General features: G+C 48.5%; 1 protein-coding gene across 1 annotated transcript in view; it reads left to right on the plus strand.

Moving 5' to 3' along the window:
* The first annotated feature begins 1,310 nt into the window (after window positions 1–1,310).
* Window positions 1,311–16,587, plus strand: part of lmnb1 (lamin B1) — a 24,873-nt gene continuing 9,596 nt past the window's right edge. Inside the window, exons 1-2 of the mRNA XM_061262642.1 lie at window positions 1,311–2,045; window positions 16,163–16,319. Coding sequence (XP_061118626.1) covers window positions 1,681–2,045; window positions 16,163–16,319 — 522 coding nt within the window. The 5' untranslated portion in view covers window positions 1,311–1,680. The remainder of the gene's footprint in view (window positions 2,046–16,162; window positions 16,320–16,587) is intronic.

Raw genomic sequence — 16,587 nt, forward strand, 5'->3', positions numbered from 1 at the left:
AATTATCCATCCATCCATCCATTATCCTAACCCGCTTATCCTGAACAGGGTCACAGGGGGGCTGGAGCCTATCCCAGCATACATTGGGCAAAAGGCAGGAATACACCCTGAACAGATCGCCAGTCCATCGCAGGGCACACACACCATTCACTCACACACTCATACCTACAGGCAATTTAGACTCTTCAATCAGCCTAACCTGCATGTCTTTGGACTGTGGGAGGAAACCGGAGTACCCGGAGGAAACCCACGCAGGCACGGGGAGAACATGCAAACAGAGAGGCTCCGGCCGACGGGGATTCAAACCCAGGACATCCTTGCTGTGAGGCGGCAGTGCTACCCACTGCACCATCCATGCCGCCTCCATCTGAATTATAATAATTATAAAAGCTGAATGCCATCAAATGTCTGCACATTAAGAGCGATGGGAGCTCTGAGAATACCGTGGATATGAATAAATGAATGTGTTTGTGTGCCACTCATGTAATTGATATTGTCACTTTGTTTTCTAACATATTGAAATAGCTACGTGTAGCATTAGACAATAACTTAGCGTTGTTATTTATTTGGTAAATATCACGTTTAATTTTACTACAACATCGGGGTTTTCTACAGTCTGTGAAAACGTGACAAAGCACTGTTCTGTCCATGATTGAATGTTCAAGAATGTTTGTTTGATCTTGCCTAATTTCATCTGGAATCATCACACTAATTAATGTAATTAATCGCCTAATTGAGATGATTTTGCTCCAAAGAAACCGATCTGATTATCGTGGGCCTAATATCACACCTCTCTATGTCTAGCGACTGGCTCCCGTGGTCTAAGTTCGCCATATGGCAAAGGACTCAGGACAGCTTTGCCGTTTTATGTAAGCTTCGCATATGCCACGGTTCTTCCCCGGAGGCGACGGGGTTTAAAGGTAACTCAACTCCTTTTCACATCAAATTGAAGGCACATGCATTTATTTATGCGACATAACGATTGTATCATTCAATGTTTTCCATTGTAAATAAAAATATATGTGTTCTTGGTAAAAAGAAAACAAAAAAACAACACAAATATTTATGAGGCAGATGCGCAAAATAAATAAACGAATAAAATAAGCAAAAAAAATGTACAATGTATCCTTTGACAAAGCCCACGTGTGGTGGTGGTGATTTTGGCGCAATACATGAAGCATTCATCTTCTATTTTGAATTTTGTCTCTAATCGCTGGGTTGAAAGGACGCATTTCGTTGCGCGTCGTCATTGGTCCAGCGTGGTCACATTGCTGTTTCATACTCATGAGCGGCCATATTCGTCAAGCCCTTTCTTTCATTCGGTTGGGAGACAAAGTGGAGGGACGCTTCTAGGAGCTTTGCGGCTTTCTTATCTTTTCTTTCCGTTTTTCCTAGCTTGTCGTTGCTAGCTTTGCGATATTTTATCCGGGGCGTCGCTTTTCGTCCAACTCACTTGTTGAACGAATCCCCCCCCACTTCTGCGCCGAGGTATCCTAGATATATTTAGCTAACAAGCGTCTCATCTTACCGAACAACATTCATCCTGCCCTTGCATTAATTTCCCTGCTTCTAGCAAGAGAGGGAGTTTTAAATTATTGCATATTCCGTTTTCTTACCGGCATTGCAATTCTAGGAATAGATAGCATTTCGTTGCTTTAAATTGATCATTTTTTCGTTATAATGGCGACGGCAACTTCGACTCCGGCCGGGCAAAGAATGAGCACCCGCACCAGCGCCGCTGGCACTCCTCTGAGCCCCACGCGGATCTCCCGGCTGCAGGAAAAAGAGGAGCTTTGCAACCTGAACGACCGGCTGGCCACTTACATCGACAAGGTGCGCAGCCTGGAGTCGGAGAACAGCGTCCTGCACCTGCAGATCTCCGAGAAGGAAGAGGTGCGGGGCCGCGAGGTCACCGGCTTAAAATCCCTGTACGAAACCGAGCTAGCAGACACCCGAAAGTCTCTCGATGACACCGCCAAGGAGCGCGCGCGGCTCCAGATAGAATTGGGGAAACTGCGGTCCGAGCACGACCAGCTACTGCAAAAGTAAGTTTTGCTTTCATATTTAAAATACGGTCAAACGGCTTATTTTTGAGCTGAACAACGCCGCATGTTAGAATATTGGATATGTTTACCTCGCTTAAATTTAAGCACGAGGCGTTTAAGTTCACCTCGTGCAGGCTATCAAGTTGCCACTATATCGACTGAAATTGATACATCCAGCCATATGCTTTTTTACAGTAATGACCGAACGAATGTATCGAAGTTGGCCAACGCTGCTACAATGTTTACAACTTTGAAATAAACGTAGGAAGTGTTTTGTTTTAACTTTTAATGAGACTGCAAATTAATTTATCCAAAGTAAACATTGCTTGCAACCGGGGTACTTGTTATCGCTTATGGACTCTTGCCAAGTTTGTAAATAAGTGTGGCCTACTGGGTAATTCTGTCGATTCATTTCCGATTTTCCTAATGCCACACCTTTTTTATTGAGCGGGGGGGAGGGGGAGGAGCATGCACCTTAATTCCTGGCCTTTTCGATGGAATTTCCATCGTCCTGAGGCTATTTTCGAAACCTGACTCTTGCCTAGTTTATCACACCCACAGCACTCGGGGCACATAAACAGATTTCGGTTTGAACGGTTGGATACGAATGCCTGAGTTGCTCTTACGCACAGGGAAGTTGCCGTGGTGGATAGGAGAGAGGAGTTCGGTCATAATGTCGAAGTGTGGGAGGGGACCTGGTTTTGAACGCAGAAAGGGAACGCCTCTCTCCTGGGCCCTATCGCAGTTTTACTATCTCGGAATTGTATGCCGTTGGAGTTGGCAACGTAGATAGTTTTTCCGAAACTTTTGGCGACACTTCTGGAGTGTTTTGCAACTTAATTCTCCGCCCGTGTTGTTCATAAGTGTTTGTTATCCCGACAATGTTCCCTTCCCACGACACTGTTTCCCATACTGGTGTTGCTGGTCCGTTTTGTTATTGCAAGCAAGGGTTTGGCCGCTCGACCCCCTCCCCTCCGACTTCCTTCTCTGCTGTTGAAGGTTTAACTTGCTGGAGGAAAGTGCCTCGTCTTATCCTGTGAAGTGGGCACATCCAGGATTTTAATCACACGCTTCCTATCAACCCTGCGAATTAGTATCCACCGGGAGAATGACTCGAGCTGCGTTGCGTTTGGCGTTTACTCGTCAGCTGGTCCCTTCATGGGCCTGTTTCACAGATTAAATCTGGTTCTTGCATTTGAATCAGTTTTGAATTAATATTCTCTGTCCACCACTGTTTCGAGGGTTTTTCTCTTCATGAGGGAGTCTCTGACCTCATGTGCTATTTGGGGGCTCAGGCCAGGTTTCTGCTCATATGTAATCTCTCTTCTGTACAAAGTGCTATACAAATAAAATGGAGTTATATTGAATATACAAAACTCAATTTACTTTGTCTCTGAAACCATTTCTATATCTACTGTACCAAACTTGGGTATTTGTAGCAACAATCTTTCGAAGAACAATCTTTTTTCAATAAAGCTGGTCCTTCGAAAGAATGTTGACAGATCTTGAGTTGCAGGCATGGGTTCCCTGTGTAATCCATCTAATCACCGTGGAGCTGTTGTTAATGTTACCATGAGCTTGGTAATCATGTTTCGCAGAAAGGCCACTGGCCAAGTCATGTTTCTTCTACACATAGTGTGTGTGTGTGCGCGTGTTTTTGACTGTGTGTGTGTGTGTGTGTGTGTGTGTGTGTGTGCGCGCGCAAGTGTGCTTGCGTTCTGCCTCCTGACAGGTTTGGGAGTGTCTGTCTGTGTCTGTCTGTGTCTGTCTGTGTCTGTCTGTGTCTGTCTGTGTCTGTCTGTGTCTGTCTGTGTCTGTCTGTGTTCAGTGTGTGTGTTCAGTGTGCGTGCGTGTGTTCAGTGTGTGTGTGTTTAGTGTGTGTGTGCGTGCGTGTTCAGTGTGCATGTGTGTGCGCGCGTGTTCAGTGTGTGTGTGTGTGTTCAGTGTGTGTGTGTGTGTTCAGTGTGTGTTCAGTGTGTGTGTGTGTGTGTTCAGTGTGTGTGTGTGTGTGTGTGTGTTCAGTGTGTGTGTTCAGTGTGTGTGTGTGTGTGTGTGTGTGTGTGTGTGTGTTCAGTGTGTGTGTTCAGTGTGTGTGTTCAGTGTGTGTGTTCAGTGTGTGTGTTCAGTGTGTGTGTTCAGTGTGTGTGTTCAGTGTGTGTGTGTGCGCGCGTGTGATCAGAGGGACTGTTTGGAATGTGGGCCCCTGTGGCACGGGTCACATGATGCATGTGCATGATCCCCCCCCCTAATGTCTGTGAGCAGGAACAGCACCTATAGTGACCACACCCCACAGCCAGCCAGGCTTCTGCTCCTCGCTGTGGAGTTTACTGCTCCTCAGCCAGTCACTGCAGACCCCAGGCTGTGGGCTGCGACACTCCCCTTCCTGCAGGATCCGTCACTTGGCTCACCCCCTTGAAGTCGCTCGTAAACCACACACTGAGTCTAGAGTCGCTGATAGATCATACGCGCAATAACCCTGCACTTACAGATGACTGTTCTTAACATAAAGCCCCCCACCCCCACCCACGGTCGCAATACACTGGTACCCACTCCCCCCACACAGAAATGTTACCGCTGATATGGGCCGTCATCCCTCTACCAGAAATTGGGTTTTCAGTTCAGATGCGTACTTTATTTACAGTACAGAATCGTATGTTCTGTAGAACATTTACACGTCCCACTGTCTGACACGCTCCCCCTCTGCGTGTTCTCCCCTTAGCACACGCATGCCGTGTGTTGGTGGTTGATGGAGATGCCATAGTTCGCTGTGAAGAACATCATTTCACTCTCAGGGGAAAGGGTTTCTAAAGGCCCCCCTGTGTCTGGTGGAACCCGGTCTAGTTCTGAGGTTCTAGGTTTAGGGTTCTTTCTTAAGAAAAATGGTTAAGTCTGGGAGCTTCCATACTTCTCTCCCGTACCCTCAAGGTTTCCAGAAGGAACTAAAAAGGGTTCGCCTAAGGTGGGAAAAGGCGAGCATTGCTGGGCTGAATGGCCTGTTCTTGTCATTCTGTTATAAAAAAAATAAAAACAAGGCAAGCCAAAGAAGCCTTTTCCTGAGAGTTTTGGGCAATGGACATTTTCAGATTAGTTTCTGTTTTAAATATTCAGTGCTAATTAAGGGCATGTTACAGCAGCTGTGGCCTGTCATCTGATGTAGCCGTGTCGTTGTGGTTATAACGTCACTGTTATAAGATACAGGGTGAATCCTCCTGTGCGCAGAGTTCACTATCCAAACCTTAGTTTTTTTTACCTCCCATCTCCTTTCCCTGTCCCGTAAATCAGTTGAGGTCCAGCATCTTTAAATGTTCCCCCTAGGAGCTAGAAGTAGAAGAACTTTCCTTTGGGGAAGGAAAACGTGTCAAGGAAATCACTCTGGACATCCGAGTACCGCAGCTGTTTGTGTACAGTAAACAGAACTTAAGCCATGGCAGCCTCAAAAATGACACCTCTTTGAAGTTGAAGTTGAACGGTTATGAATTCCGAGTTTAAGTTTTCATGTTTAGTTCAGTTACACTCTGGGTTGGCAATACAAATGCGCATGTTTTCAATGGAAGTGAATTTTAAACTGCACCCATGCTGATTTAGCAGCCACTGTATTGACACGTGGGATTGTTAATGGGCAGGCTGCAGTATGAACCGCTAGAGGGGGGCGTACGCTGTGGTCCCTGTGAGGGACAGCTGGAACGTGTCGTGTGAATCAGGGAGGCACACGAGGCCTTAATGGGTATGTGGTTAGCTTGTTTCCAGTGCTCAGGACTTCAGGTGTAATTTGGACCGTCTTTGTGAACATGCTGATGGTTTATCTCCACCCCGGTAAGCAGGAGTTTTGTGGCATCGCAGGCTAGTCTGAAAGCTGGAGATGAAATGTTTTTTTTTGTTCTATTCCCATTTTCTGCTCTTCATTACTTTACAGGCATTTAGCAGACGCTCTTCCCCGCTTAAGATCACTGTCAGTCTGAACCAGGGGTTTAATCTGGCCCTGTTTTATTCTCTCCTCGTTAATTAACTGAATAATTAGTGCTGCCTTCGCCACACCTGCCTCCCAGATAGGGGTGGTGGGACACCGGCAGTTCTCAGCCCTTGGGGACCGTGAGTTAGTGGTCCCAGGTCTAGACCGGGGACGGTGACCCCATTCAGGGACGTTTCTGTGTTTCTGTTCCTTCTGAGCTCGGTCACAATGGTCCGATGGAGGATTAAAAGCCTGAGGCTGAATGTTCTGGATGGAGACACGCCGAGTGCCTCCAGCGCGTGGTCTCCTGAATCCATTAAAACGAATATTTCAAAATTCATCCCGTTTTGTAGTTGCAGGTTTGGATGGTGCAAAAACCAGGACCGTCTCTGGCACTCCAGGATCAGGGTTGCCTGCCCCTGGTCTCCGCCTCGCCTCGGCCCCTTATAAAAAAATAAAGCCTCTTATTTGACCGTGGTGGTAAAGTTTGCCTCAAATAAATTGTCCATGACGTCACATCGGATGCGTGGAACCTGGAAGGGACGACCTCCACCCACCCATCCAAAAAAACCAATAATGAACGTCGCAGATCAGTTCCGTTTAGATTGGAGACGGTGGTTTGACACGTGAGCTCTGTAATTTCTCTGAGTGGGTGTTCCGAGGTGTTCCGGGGCCCGCGGCACTGTGTTCGGACATGTGGCTTACCTCGTTAGCGGTGTTAGCGCCGTTAGCGGGCTGTCGGTGTTGATGAGAGTTCCAGGTGTCATATTTTAGAACAGATTGCATTTTCACCCCCTTCAGGGCCCGGTCTGTCACCGAGGGAAAGGCATTTTCTGAACGTGGAAGCGTTGCCTTCTGGGTAATTTGTGTTTTAAATTGAGGCCTTGAATGAGAAATATTTGCGTGTGGAATGCTATCGCTTTGCCTCATGTCAGACTGCTGGCGGAAAGCTCCGATTCTCCTCAACGTTCCCAGGTATTCCCAGATATGCCACAGCCGGAAAACTACGGTCACGCATCCGTTTGATACTTGCCTGCCTCCGTTGCATACGTGAACTGGGAACACTTCCTGGAAAGCGTGTTCCCGAATACTCTCAGCAAAACTCCGGAAAAATGTATATAATCTGCACTGCATTCACCACCTTCCCAACTTTCTCTTTCCGTGTATTTGCGTTCTGCATTCGGGAACGCAGTGCGTACTAATATGTAGACAGTATGTTTAGTTGGCTGTGCGTATTTTGAGGACACGTTGGGGATGTCGGCTGAGGAGGTAAGGGCAGTCTGTTGCCGGTTCGAGCCCACCCTGGGTGTCCCAGAGCAGGACACCTAACCCCCAGCTGCGTTAGTCTGGGGTCAGTGTGCTGTCGCTCAGCTGCGCTGTGTTCTGAACGGGAATGAAATTAAATGGTGGCCCTGCAGTGGAGCAGTTGGTGAAACTTTGCTTTTCTAAAGAGGTTGCAGGTTTAATTCCCTGCGATGGCTCAGTGCTCTAAAGCAAGGTACGTAACCTGAACTGCTCTGGTAAATATTTGTAAATATCAGCAACATGAGGTGTTTTAAAAAAAAAAAAATACAATAAAAAGATTCATTTTACTGTCTGCTGTCAGTAAAATATGAGTACCCAATACCCAAGTCCCTCGGGGTAAGAACATCTGGGAAATGTTGATGCGTGACGTTATCACGTAAAGAGATATCGGGCCCTCCTGCTCCTGCTCCTAGACATGGCGGAGCTGAATTAGTGCCGGCCTGTTTGTGCTCACGTTGTCACGCAGGCAGTGCTGAACCACAGCTACTCTGCCTGTCTGCTGTGATGGGGCAGCCTGTAGCCTAGTGATGGATTAGGTGCTTGACTGGGACCCAGAAGGTTGGTGATTGAAGCCCCAGTGTGGCCACAATAAGATCAGTGCAGCTGTTGGGCCCCTTGAGCAAAGCCATTAACTTCACATTGCTCCTGGGGGGATTGTCCCCTTATGAGTCTAATCAACGAAGTCGCTTTGGATGAGCAGACTCAGGTGTGTGAGCAACCTGCTCAGGTCTCTTAGGTGTGTAAACGCATCACTGCTCCGGGCTTTGACTGTGGGTCTGTGACCCCTTTCACAGGTAATTGAGGTTGTTCCAGGTAAGCGTTTCAAAGACCTCCCGCAACCCGGCCCATAATGCACTGCTCCTGCCACGTGCCTCTACATCTGTGTGTTTATTTCTCCACCGTTGTCTTTGGATCACCAGCTCCCTACAGAAGGAATTGCATTCTGTTATTCACGCAGAAATGAAACCTGATGAACGTGTGCCGAACGATAAGCCAGTGCGATAAGGGCGTTGTTTTTCTCCCGCGCAAAACTCCAGACTGCAGTCGTAAAAAAGTGGACCGAAAGCCGTAAAAAGCTCGTGTTCTCTCCTTAAACGTGCGGCTTGTTGGAGGGCCAGGTCAGGCACCTTGCGAGTCGTGACAGGCCTTGGGGAGTTAACCCGTTTGGCACAAAGACTGGTCTGTTCGGCTGTGTGTGGGGGAGGGGGAGGGGGAGGGTGGGGCAGGGCTTTGACTGACAGAGACAGTGCAGTGCAGCGTGAACACCTGTCTGTACTGTGCTGTGTGTACACTGTGGAACAGATGCTCTGGGGGACCCCCCCCAGTTCCTCAGTCAGTCCCCCCCCCCATCCTCTGAGCTGTTGCTTTGAGGAGTCGTCGGGGAGGGAGGGAGGGGGGCGGGTTGTGGAAGGGGCACGTGCGCGTGGTGCAGGGGCAGTTGTTTTTGTTTGAAAAGCGAGGGCTTGTTTGAATGTGAACGAGCAGCATTGTGAGGGGTGGCCATCTCTGCACTAGAGTGGGAGGGAGAGAGCACCCATCTCCTCACACTCTGCAGGCCTTCTTTCAGTCCCGCTTGGAAAGCCGGGGTCCTGCGCTAACGAGTGTTGCCCTTAGCCTGGCGTTGTGGCACGGATCTATTTTGTCCGAGAATAATGCTATTATCATTATTTGTAAACAGTTTAATCTTTTGAACCCTTTGGGAGAGTAATATCACTGATGTGATTACCGTGTTCTTAACAGAACATTCCAGTGCTGATGTCACAATCACTGCCGCTGACCGAATGCAGTGGAGTTCTAGAACACTGACTTTAGAGCATTCCAAAAAAAAAACCTAGATTCCACTCATTTTTATGAAACTCTTGTGGAAACTCCATCTAGCGTAGTGGTCTAGCTCTGTATGGGGGGGTGTTCCCTAATTGGGCTGCTTGATGACTGGGTGGTGTCTGTATTTGTGTGGGAAGTTATCCTTACCTGTGCCTGCCGTGGTTCCGGACAAACGGCGTCTGTACCCTCCTGTTCAGGTAGGAGGTGATGAAGCTGGTTAAACGCCATGCCCCCTCTGTCAAACAACGCCTTTATTTCTTCAAATAAGGCAGTCTGTTTTCTCCTGTTGGGGCGGGTGGTGGTTTGGTGAATGGTGGGTGTGGGGGGGCGGGTGTTGGAGTGAAAGACAAATGGCCTTGTGTGGTGTGGTGTGTAGATTTAGTAAATATATGGTCTTTGTGGGGCAGGTTTGAGTGACAGGGCAGCTGGAGTTTGCTGACGTATCGCTCCCTCATTGGGGCAGCTGTTTCTCGCAGGAAGAGAGCAGTGTGTGTGTGTGTGTGTGTGTGCGTGCGTGCGTGCGTGCGTGCGTGCGTGCGTGCGTGCGTGCGTGCGTGCGTGCGTGCGTGCGTGCGTGCGTGCGTGCGTGCGTGTGTGTGTGAGAGCGCGTGTGTGTGTGAGAGCGCGAGAGAGAGAGAGAGAGAGAGCGAGAGAGAGAGAGAGCGAGCGAGAGAGCGAGAGAGAGCGAGAGAGCGAGAGCGAGAGAGCGAGAGAGCGAGAGAGCGAGAGTGTTCATTCTACTCTGTTGGGTTGGACTGAATTTTCAGTTTCATCTTTGTTTGTATTTCTTTGTATAAGAGGTTTAGAGGGGTTTTGGTTTCTGGCAGTGAGTTCATGACTCCCAGTGCACTCTCCCCGCGCTGCGGCTCTCCTGCTCTTGTGTGAAATTCCAGACATTCCCAAGGCATTCCAGACATTCCCAGCCTCACCTAGCCACCGGTGGGGCCGGGAGGGGCTGTGTGGAGGGAGCTATGGGGGCTCTCTCCCCCTGCAGCCCCCCCCCCCTCCCCGAACAACCCCCCAAATCTGCTCCAGCATCCCCCTAGCCTCCAGCGCGGCCAAGAGGGAATCTCCTTTAACTCAGGAACTTTTCAGCATCTCTCAATCTCATTGGGCAAGCCTAGTGTGTGTGTGTGCGTACGTGCGTACGTGCGTACGTGTGTGTACGTACGTGTGTGTACGTACACGTGTGTGTGTGTGTACGTCTGCGTGTGTGTACACAACTGATTCAATTCTCCACTCCACACTCTTGCTCACACTCACTCCCTCTCCTCTCTGTACTTGCCCCGTATCACATACTGCATGGATAACGGACTTGTTCGGTTTTGTTTCCTCCCTTGCATTGAAATATGCATGCACCACCTGCAGTCTCCAATTACGCATTTTTTAGGGATGGTACCAAGTTCTCTTTGGGGGTGTGTTATTAATTTATTTAGCTATTTTAAATTTTTCCACGGCACGACTGCATGGCGTTGTGTATAAAACTCTGGCTTTGTCACACTTCAGTGGTAGAGTGCCTTTAGCATGAATATTGCGGTTACAGTTATGGGCTTATAAGCCTCATGTATTCCTCGAACAGCACTTTAAAGCGTTAAAGCGCGCACCTCTGGAATTATGTCACACACACACGCCGTTGTACTTCAACTGTCATCTCGTGCGTTTGGATGGTTTGCCAGTGTAAACAACTTATGCCGAGTTCGGCATCTTGTTACCACGGAGACGACGGAACCCTCCACCCACGTGTCTTTCGCCGAAGTGAAAACGCCAAGCATCTGCGATTTATTTTGGCTCACGCTCAAAAGTGTCCTGCGACCGTCTGCCTGTTTTCCACTGAAAGTGGGAGGGGACCCCTGTAGAGAAAAGGACATTTTCACTCGAGGGAAATTAATTTGTTTTTTTTTGTTTTTTTTATGTAGCCGCTAGCTAACGGTAGATGTTTCACTTTGCGTGACGTAATTTGTCAGGGCGCACATTTGACGTTGGCTCACTTGGTTTCTTGCCCGGATAATCGTGCAGATTAAAACCATCAAAACTCTATATTCGTTAAGCTATTAAATATAGCTAGGACTAATACAATCTCTGTAACAAAGTATGTGCAAGGCTTCATGAACGTGCATAGTTGGCTACACTTCTGTTTGCAAAAGCTTCATGAAGCTTTGAGTGTTCCTTTTTTTTAATTGTTCAATTAGCTGACTAATGTAGCCATGCCCACATAAGCCAACTATACTCCTAAGGTAGACGTGGTACAAGTTCTGTAACACTAAATGTTTTTTTGGTTTCTGGCCTGCATAATATTTTGTATTACTGAAGCCTAATGCAATGCAACTTGATCCATACTAGCTTAATATTGTTTAACAACTAAATATATTTTTTCTTTATATATCGTGCTGTTCTTGTATTGCACCCATTGTGAAACAGTTTGACCGTATAGTATCGTTTTTAACGTAAAGCACTCTAGGAACAGAAATCCGGTCCATCAGGTTTAAAAAGAAAATGAAATCGTATTGTAGCGTGGCCGGGTTCCATGATAAAGCTCAACAACTTTATTAAGCGCGAATACAGGGAAACAGTTGGACTGCGACCAGTATACCATTTTGTGACGAACAGACCGATAGCCCCCGATCCCCTACAAGTTAACGCATTTATTTTACATGCATGTATGTTTTCCGGCACCATTACGTAGTTCGCTGATCTTGCTCAATTGGCGCGTTAGTCTTTTGCTCACCCGGACGCAGGGCATGATGGGAGCCCAACAGCGTCTGTGTCATTCCCTGGACGCTACAGTACTCTAGCAAGCCAGTAGATTGCCTTTGCCTTTCGGTAATCTCTAATGTAAACGTTGCTGTGAAATCCGCGATTACACTTGGATATGACAAATTGCAAAAAATACCAGAATTTTTGTTTCTTTTTCATTTACAGTGTTTGGAGTGATTGATTGGATGTACTTGCCTGATGGATGGGGAGTTTGAATGTTACCTGTCAGGCAGATATCACACTCCGCCCACAATGCTGTTTCAGTGTCTGTGGCTTAGTTACGACTCCATTCATTCCTCCCCTGCTGGCGTGTGTGTGTGTGTGTGTGTGTGGTGTGTGTGTGTGTGTGTGTGTGTGTGTGTGTGTGTGTGTGTGTGTGTGTGTGTGTGTGTGTGTGTGTGTGTGTGTGTGTGTGTGTGTGAAACTGAGCTCAGATGACCTGTAATGTGTGATTTGGGTCACTGGCGGGGTGGGGGCCCACAGTTTTAAATGTTCTGGACATGTGTGTGCGTGTGTGTGTTGAGTGTCTATTCTGGCACTGCTCAGTAATACCACCCCTCCTTCTGGGGTAATTTTCTTTCTTTGATAGCAGAATTGACGGGTTCATATAGGGCACTCCTGCGTGAGCTTAGTGATGGTTCATCTCATTTCACCTTTGGCCTGAAGATGGCTGGTTTAGCTGCTACTGTGTGCTAGCTCCTCATGCTGGTGTGTGTGTGTGTGTGTGTGTGTGTGTGAGCGCGCGTGTGTAAGGCAGAACAGCCATGACACGGGTCTGTATGAGACGCATGCGTAACGCATTAGTGCTACATTCTCTGAGTCTATAATTACCTCCAGTGTGCCCGTGTCCTGGTTATGATTCACAAAGGTTGCTTATGTCCCTGTTCTTGAGCAGTGTCCTGGAGTCAGGCCATGGTGGGTTGTGAGGGTGGGATTGGTGGGTTTGTACCAGATTGGCGGAAAAAACGGTATATGAACTTTAGATGAGCCAGGGCTGTGTAATCGTGTTGGTTGATGTTGGGATTCATTTTGTACTTCCTCATGGCTGTGTTTCTCATTATTGCTTGCCTGTGTGCTTCTCTTATTTTTGCTTAGTTTGCTTGTTTGTGAGGATTTTTAGAGGCGAAACCTTTGACTCCACCGAAGCCTGCGATAAGGGCTTATACAGGCAGTTTGTTAGTCTAAAGTTTCCCACTGTATTGTTCTGAAAGTACACTTTAACGCTGTTTTTAAAGTGTAAACTTTTCCTTTCCCTCAGGAAATGTAAAAAAAAAAAAAAATATATATATACACACATTGCAATGTTTCAAACCTAGCCCAACAAATCTGGTTTTATTGTCCTCTGCCTAAATATTTATTCATATGTACTGTGAAATTATAAATGATGTAAGCATAGGCATCATGCCTGGTTGGCTAGCCTTGTTTACTTGTTTAGTAGGTTTTTCTCATTGTGCATGTAGTGGGTGTCCACATTAGCGCCCCCTGTCTGCCCGGTGGTGACATTACACTCAGACATGCATTAAGCGCCGAGTGGGAGTGGAGCACGGTGGGGAAATCCAGGTCTGCCTGTGGGGGTCTGTCTGTGGGGGTCTGTCTGTGGGGGTCTGTCTGTGGGGGTCTGTCTGTGGGGGTCTGTCTGTGGGGGTCTGTCTGTGGGGGGGTCTGTCTGGGGGTCTGTCTGTGGGGGTCTGTCTGTGGGGGTCTGTCTGTGGGGGTCTGTCTGTGGGGGTCTGTCTGTGGGGGGTCTGTCTGTGGGGGGTCTGTCTGTGGGGGGTCTGTCTGTGAGGGGTCTGTCTGTGGGGGTCTGTCTGTGAGGGTCTGTCTGTGAGGGTCTGTCTGTGGGGGTCTGTCTGTGCGGGTGTCTGTCTGTGGGGGTGTCTGTCTGTGGGGGTGTCTGTCTGTGGGGGTCTGCCTGTGGGGGTCTGCCTGTGGGGGTCTGTCTCAGACTCAGAATGGCAATCGCTGAGACGAGCTGTGCAGGGAGGGTCTGTTTGTTTTGCCGTTTGTGGAGAAGTGGTTACATGCAGGTCCTTTCCTTTCTCTTTGGCATTCCTGGAAAAGCCAGAGCTTCCCGTTATTGCCCCACCACTGTCCCCTGTCCCCTAGTGCCCACTCCCCTGTCCCCTAGTGCCCACTCCCCTGTCCCCTAGTGCCCACTCCCCTGTCCCCTAGTGCCCACTCCCCTGTCCCCTAGTGCCCACTCCCCTGTCCCCTAGTGCCCACTCCCCTGTCCCCTAGTGCCCTCTCCCCACTCCCCTAGTGCCCACTCCCCTGTCCCCTAGTGCCCACTCCCCTGTCCCCTAGTGCCCACTCTCCTGTCCCCTAGTGCCCACTCTCCTGTCCCCTAGTGCCCACTCTCCTGTCCCCTAGTGCCCACTCTCCTGTCCCCTAGTGCCCACTCCCCTGTCCCCTAGTGCCCACTCCCCTGTCCCCTAGTGCCCTCTCCCCACTCCCCTAGTGCCCACTCCCCTGTCCCCTAGTGCCCACTGCTGTACGCTGGTACAGAAACGGCACCTCTGCGTTGCGCCCGTCTCTGGTCTCTCACCAGATTGTCCCCCCCTGTGTGTAGTACTCTTGTCGAGCTGGGTGTGGCGATTGGTTTATGTTCTCAGGCACTATGTCTGCCTTCCGTAATCTCGCTCACACAATGATTTTATCTCTTGAATGCAGTTTCACTGCGATAAGAGGTCGACACTGGGCAGACGGGCTTTTTACGAGGCCAGCTCTCTGACTCCACGGGAGGTTTGTAGGGCGCTTGCCTGGCTTTCCCGTGGCCAAAGGTCTTGTCTACAGGCAGAGATTGCGTCGCATCCATCCCCGGGAGCACTCGTTCGTGATTGGCCGAGTCGTGTCACATGGTACAAAGTCTGCACTTCCTGTCTGGGGCTGCTGGGTGCAGCTTGTCCTCAGAGTTCATATCTCCCCGTGTTCTGTCCCTGAACGACGCGCGGGACCTGAGCAGTGCTAGGTTTCACAGTGTGATGTTTACGCGTGTGACGTGCAACTGCTCTTCTGGGGGGCTTTCGGAGGGCGTGTGCAGAGTTGATTTGAAGAACATATGTTGCTGCGTGGAAGGATACTGATTGGAGGGGGACAAAAAGATTGGCTGGAATTTGATGGGGCGGCCTGTAGTGTAGTGGTTACGGTACATGACACTGTAGGATAGTGGTTAAGGTACATGACCCTGTAGCGTAGTGGTTAAGGTACATGACCCTGTAGCGTAGTGGTTAAGGTACATGACCCTGTAGCGTAGTGGTTAAGGTATATGACCCTGTAGCGTAGTGGTTAAGGTACATGACCCTGTAGCGTAGTGGTTAAGGTACATGACCCTGTAGCGTAGTGGTTAAGGTCCATGACCCTGTAGTGTAGTGGTTAAGGTACATGACCCTGTAGCGTAGTGGTTAAGGTACATGACCCTGTAGTGTAGTGATTAAGGTACATGACCCTGTAGTGTAGTGATTAAGGTACATGACCCTGTAGTGTACTGGTTAAGGTACATGACCCTGTAGCGTAGTGGTTAAGGTACATGACCCTGTAGTGTAGTGATTAAGGTACATGACCCTGTAGTGTAGTGATTAAGGTACATGACCCTGTAGCGTAGTGGTTAAGGTACATGACCCTGTAGCGTAGTGGTTAAGGTACATGACCCTGTAGCGTGGTGGTTAAGGTACATGACTGTAGTGTAGTGGTTAAGGTACATGACCCTGTAGCGTAGTGGTTAAGGTACATGACCCTGTAGTGTAGTGGTTAAGGTACATGACCCTGTAGCGTAGTGGTTAAGGTACATGACTGTAGTGTAGTGGTTAAGGTACATGACCCTGTAGCGTAGTGGTTAAGGTACATGACCCTGTAGTGTAGTGGTTAAGGTACATGACCCTGTAGCGTAGTGGTTAAGGTACATGACCCTGTAGCGTAGCGGTTAAGGTACATGACTGTAGTGTAGTGGTTAAGGTGCATGACTGGGACACGCAAGGTCGGTGGTTCGTTCCGCGTTGTAGCCACAATAACATCCGCACAGCCCTTGAGCAAGGCCCTTAACCCTGCATTGCTCCAGGGGAGGATTGTCTCAATCGCTGTGGATAAGAGCGTCTGCCAAATGCCTGTAATGTAATGTAAATACACACCCGCTGGTACACGATGACCTCAAGTCTCGAGTATTACAATTTAATAATGATTTTGGAAACGTATACTTTTAAGACATGTTTGTATGGTTATGAAAAAGGACAAAATTGACTAATTCACTAAACCCGTGCCCCTCCCCCTCCCTCTCCCTCTCCCTCTGCAGCTGTGCGAAGAAGGATGCGGATCTTTCCGGAACGCAGGCCCGGCTGAAGGACATGGAGGCGTCGCTCAACAGCAAGGAGGCGGCTCTGGCCACCGCTCTGTCTGAGAAGAGCTCTCTGGAGGCCAGCCTGGCAGACCTGCAGGACCACCTGTCCGAGGCACGCCCGCTTCTATTATTATTATTATTACTATTATGACTATTATTACTATTATTATTTTTATTATTTTTGTTATTGTTATTATTATTGTTATTATTATTGTTATTGTTATTGTCATTGTTATTATTATTATTAATTTAAATTGAATAAATCAGAACAGTGCTCTGTGAATGTATCAATTCATTGCATGTCAAAATAATTGTAGCTATGGACTGCACTGTTCGATATGAACGGAAGCCTCAAAACCCTCTGCCACCTCAGTCGGAGG

Source organism: Conger conger, chromosome 12 (genome assembly GCF_963514075.1).
Source record: "Conger conger chromosome 12, fConCon1.1, whole genome shotgun sequence".
Taxonomy (NCBI): domain Eukaryota; kingdom Metazoa; phylum Chordata; class Actinopteri; order Anguilliformes; family Congridae; genus Conger; species Conger conger.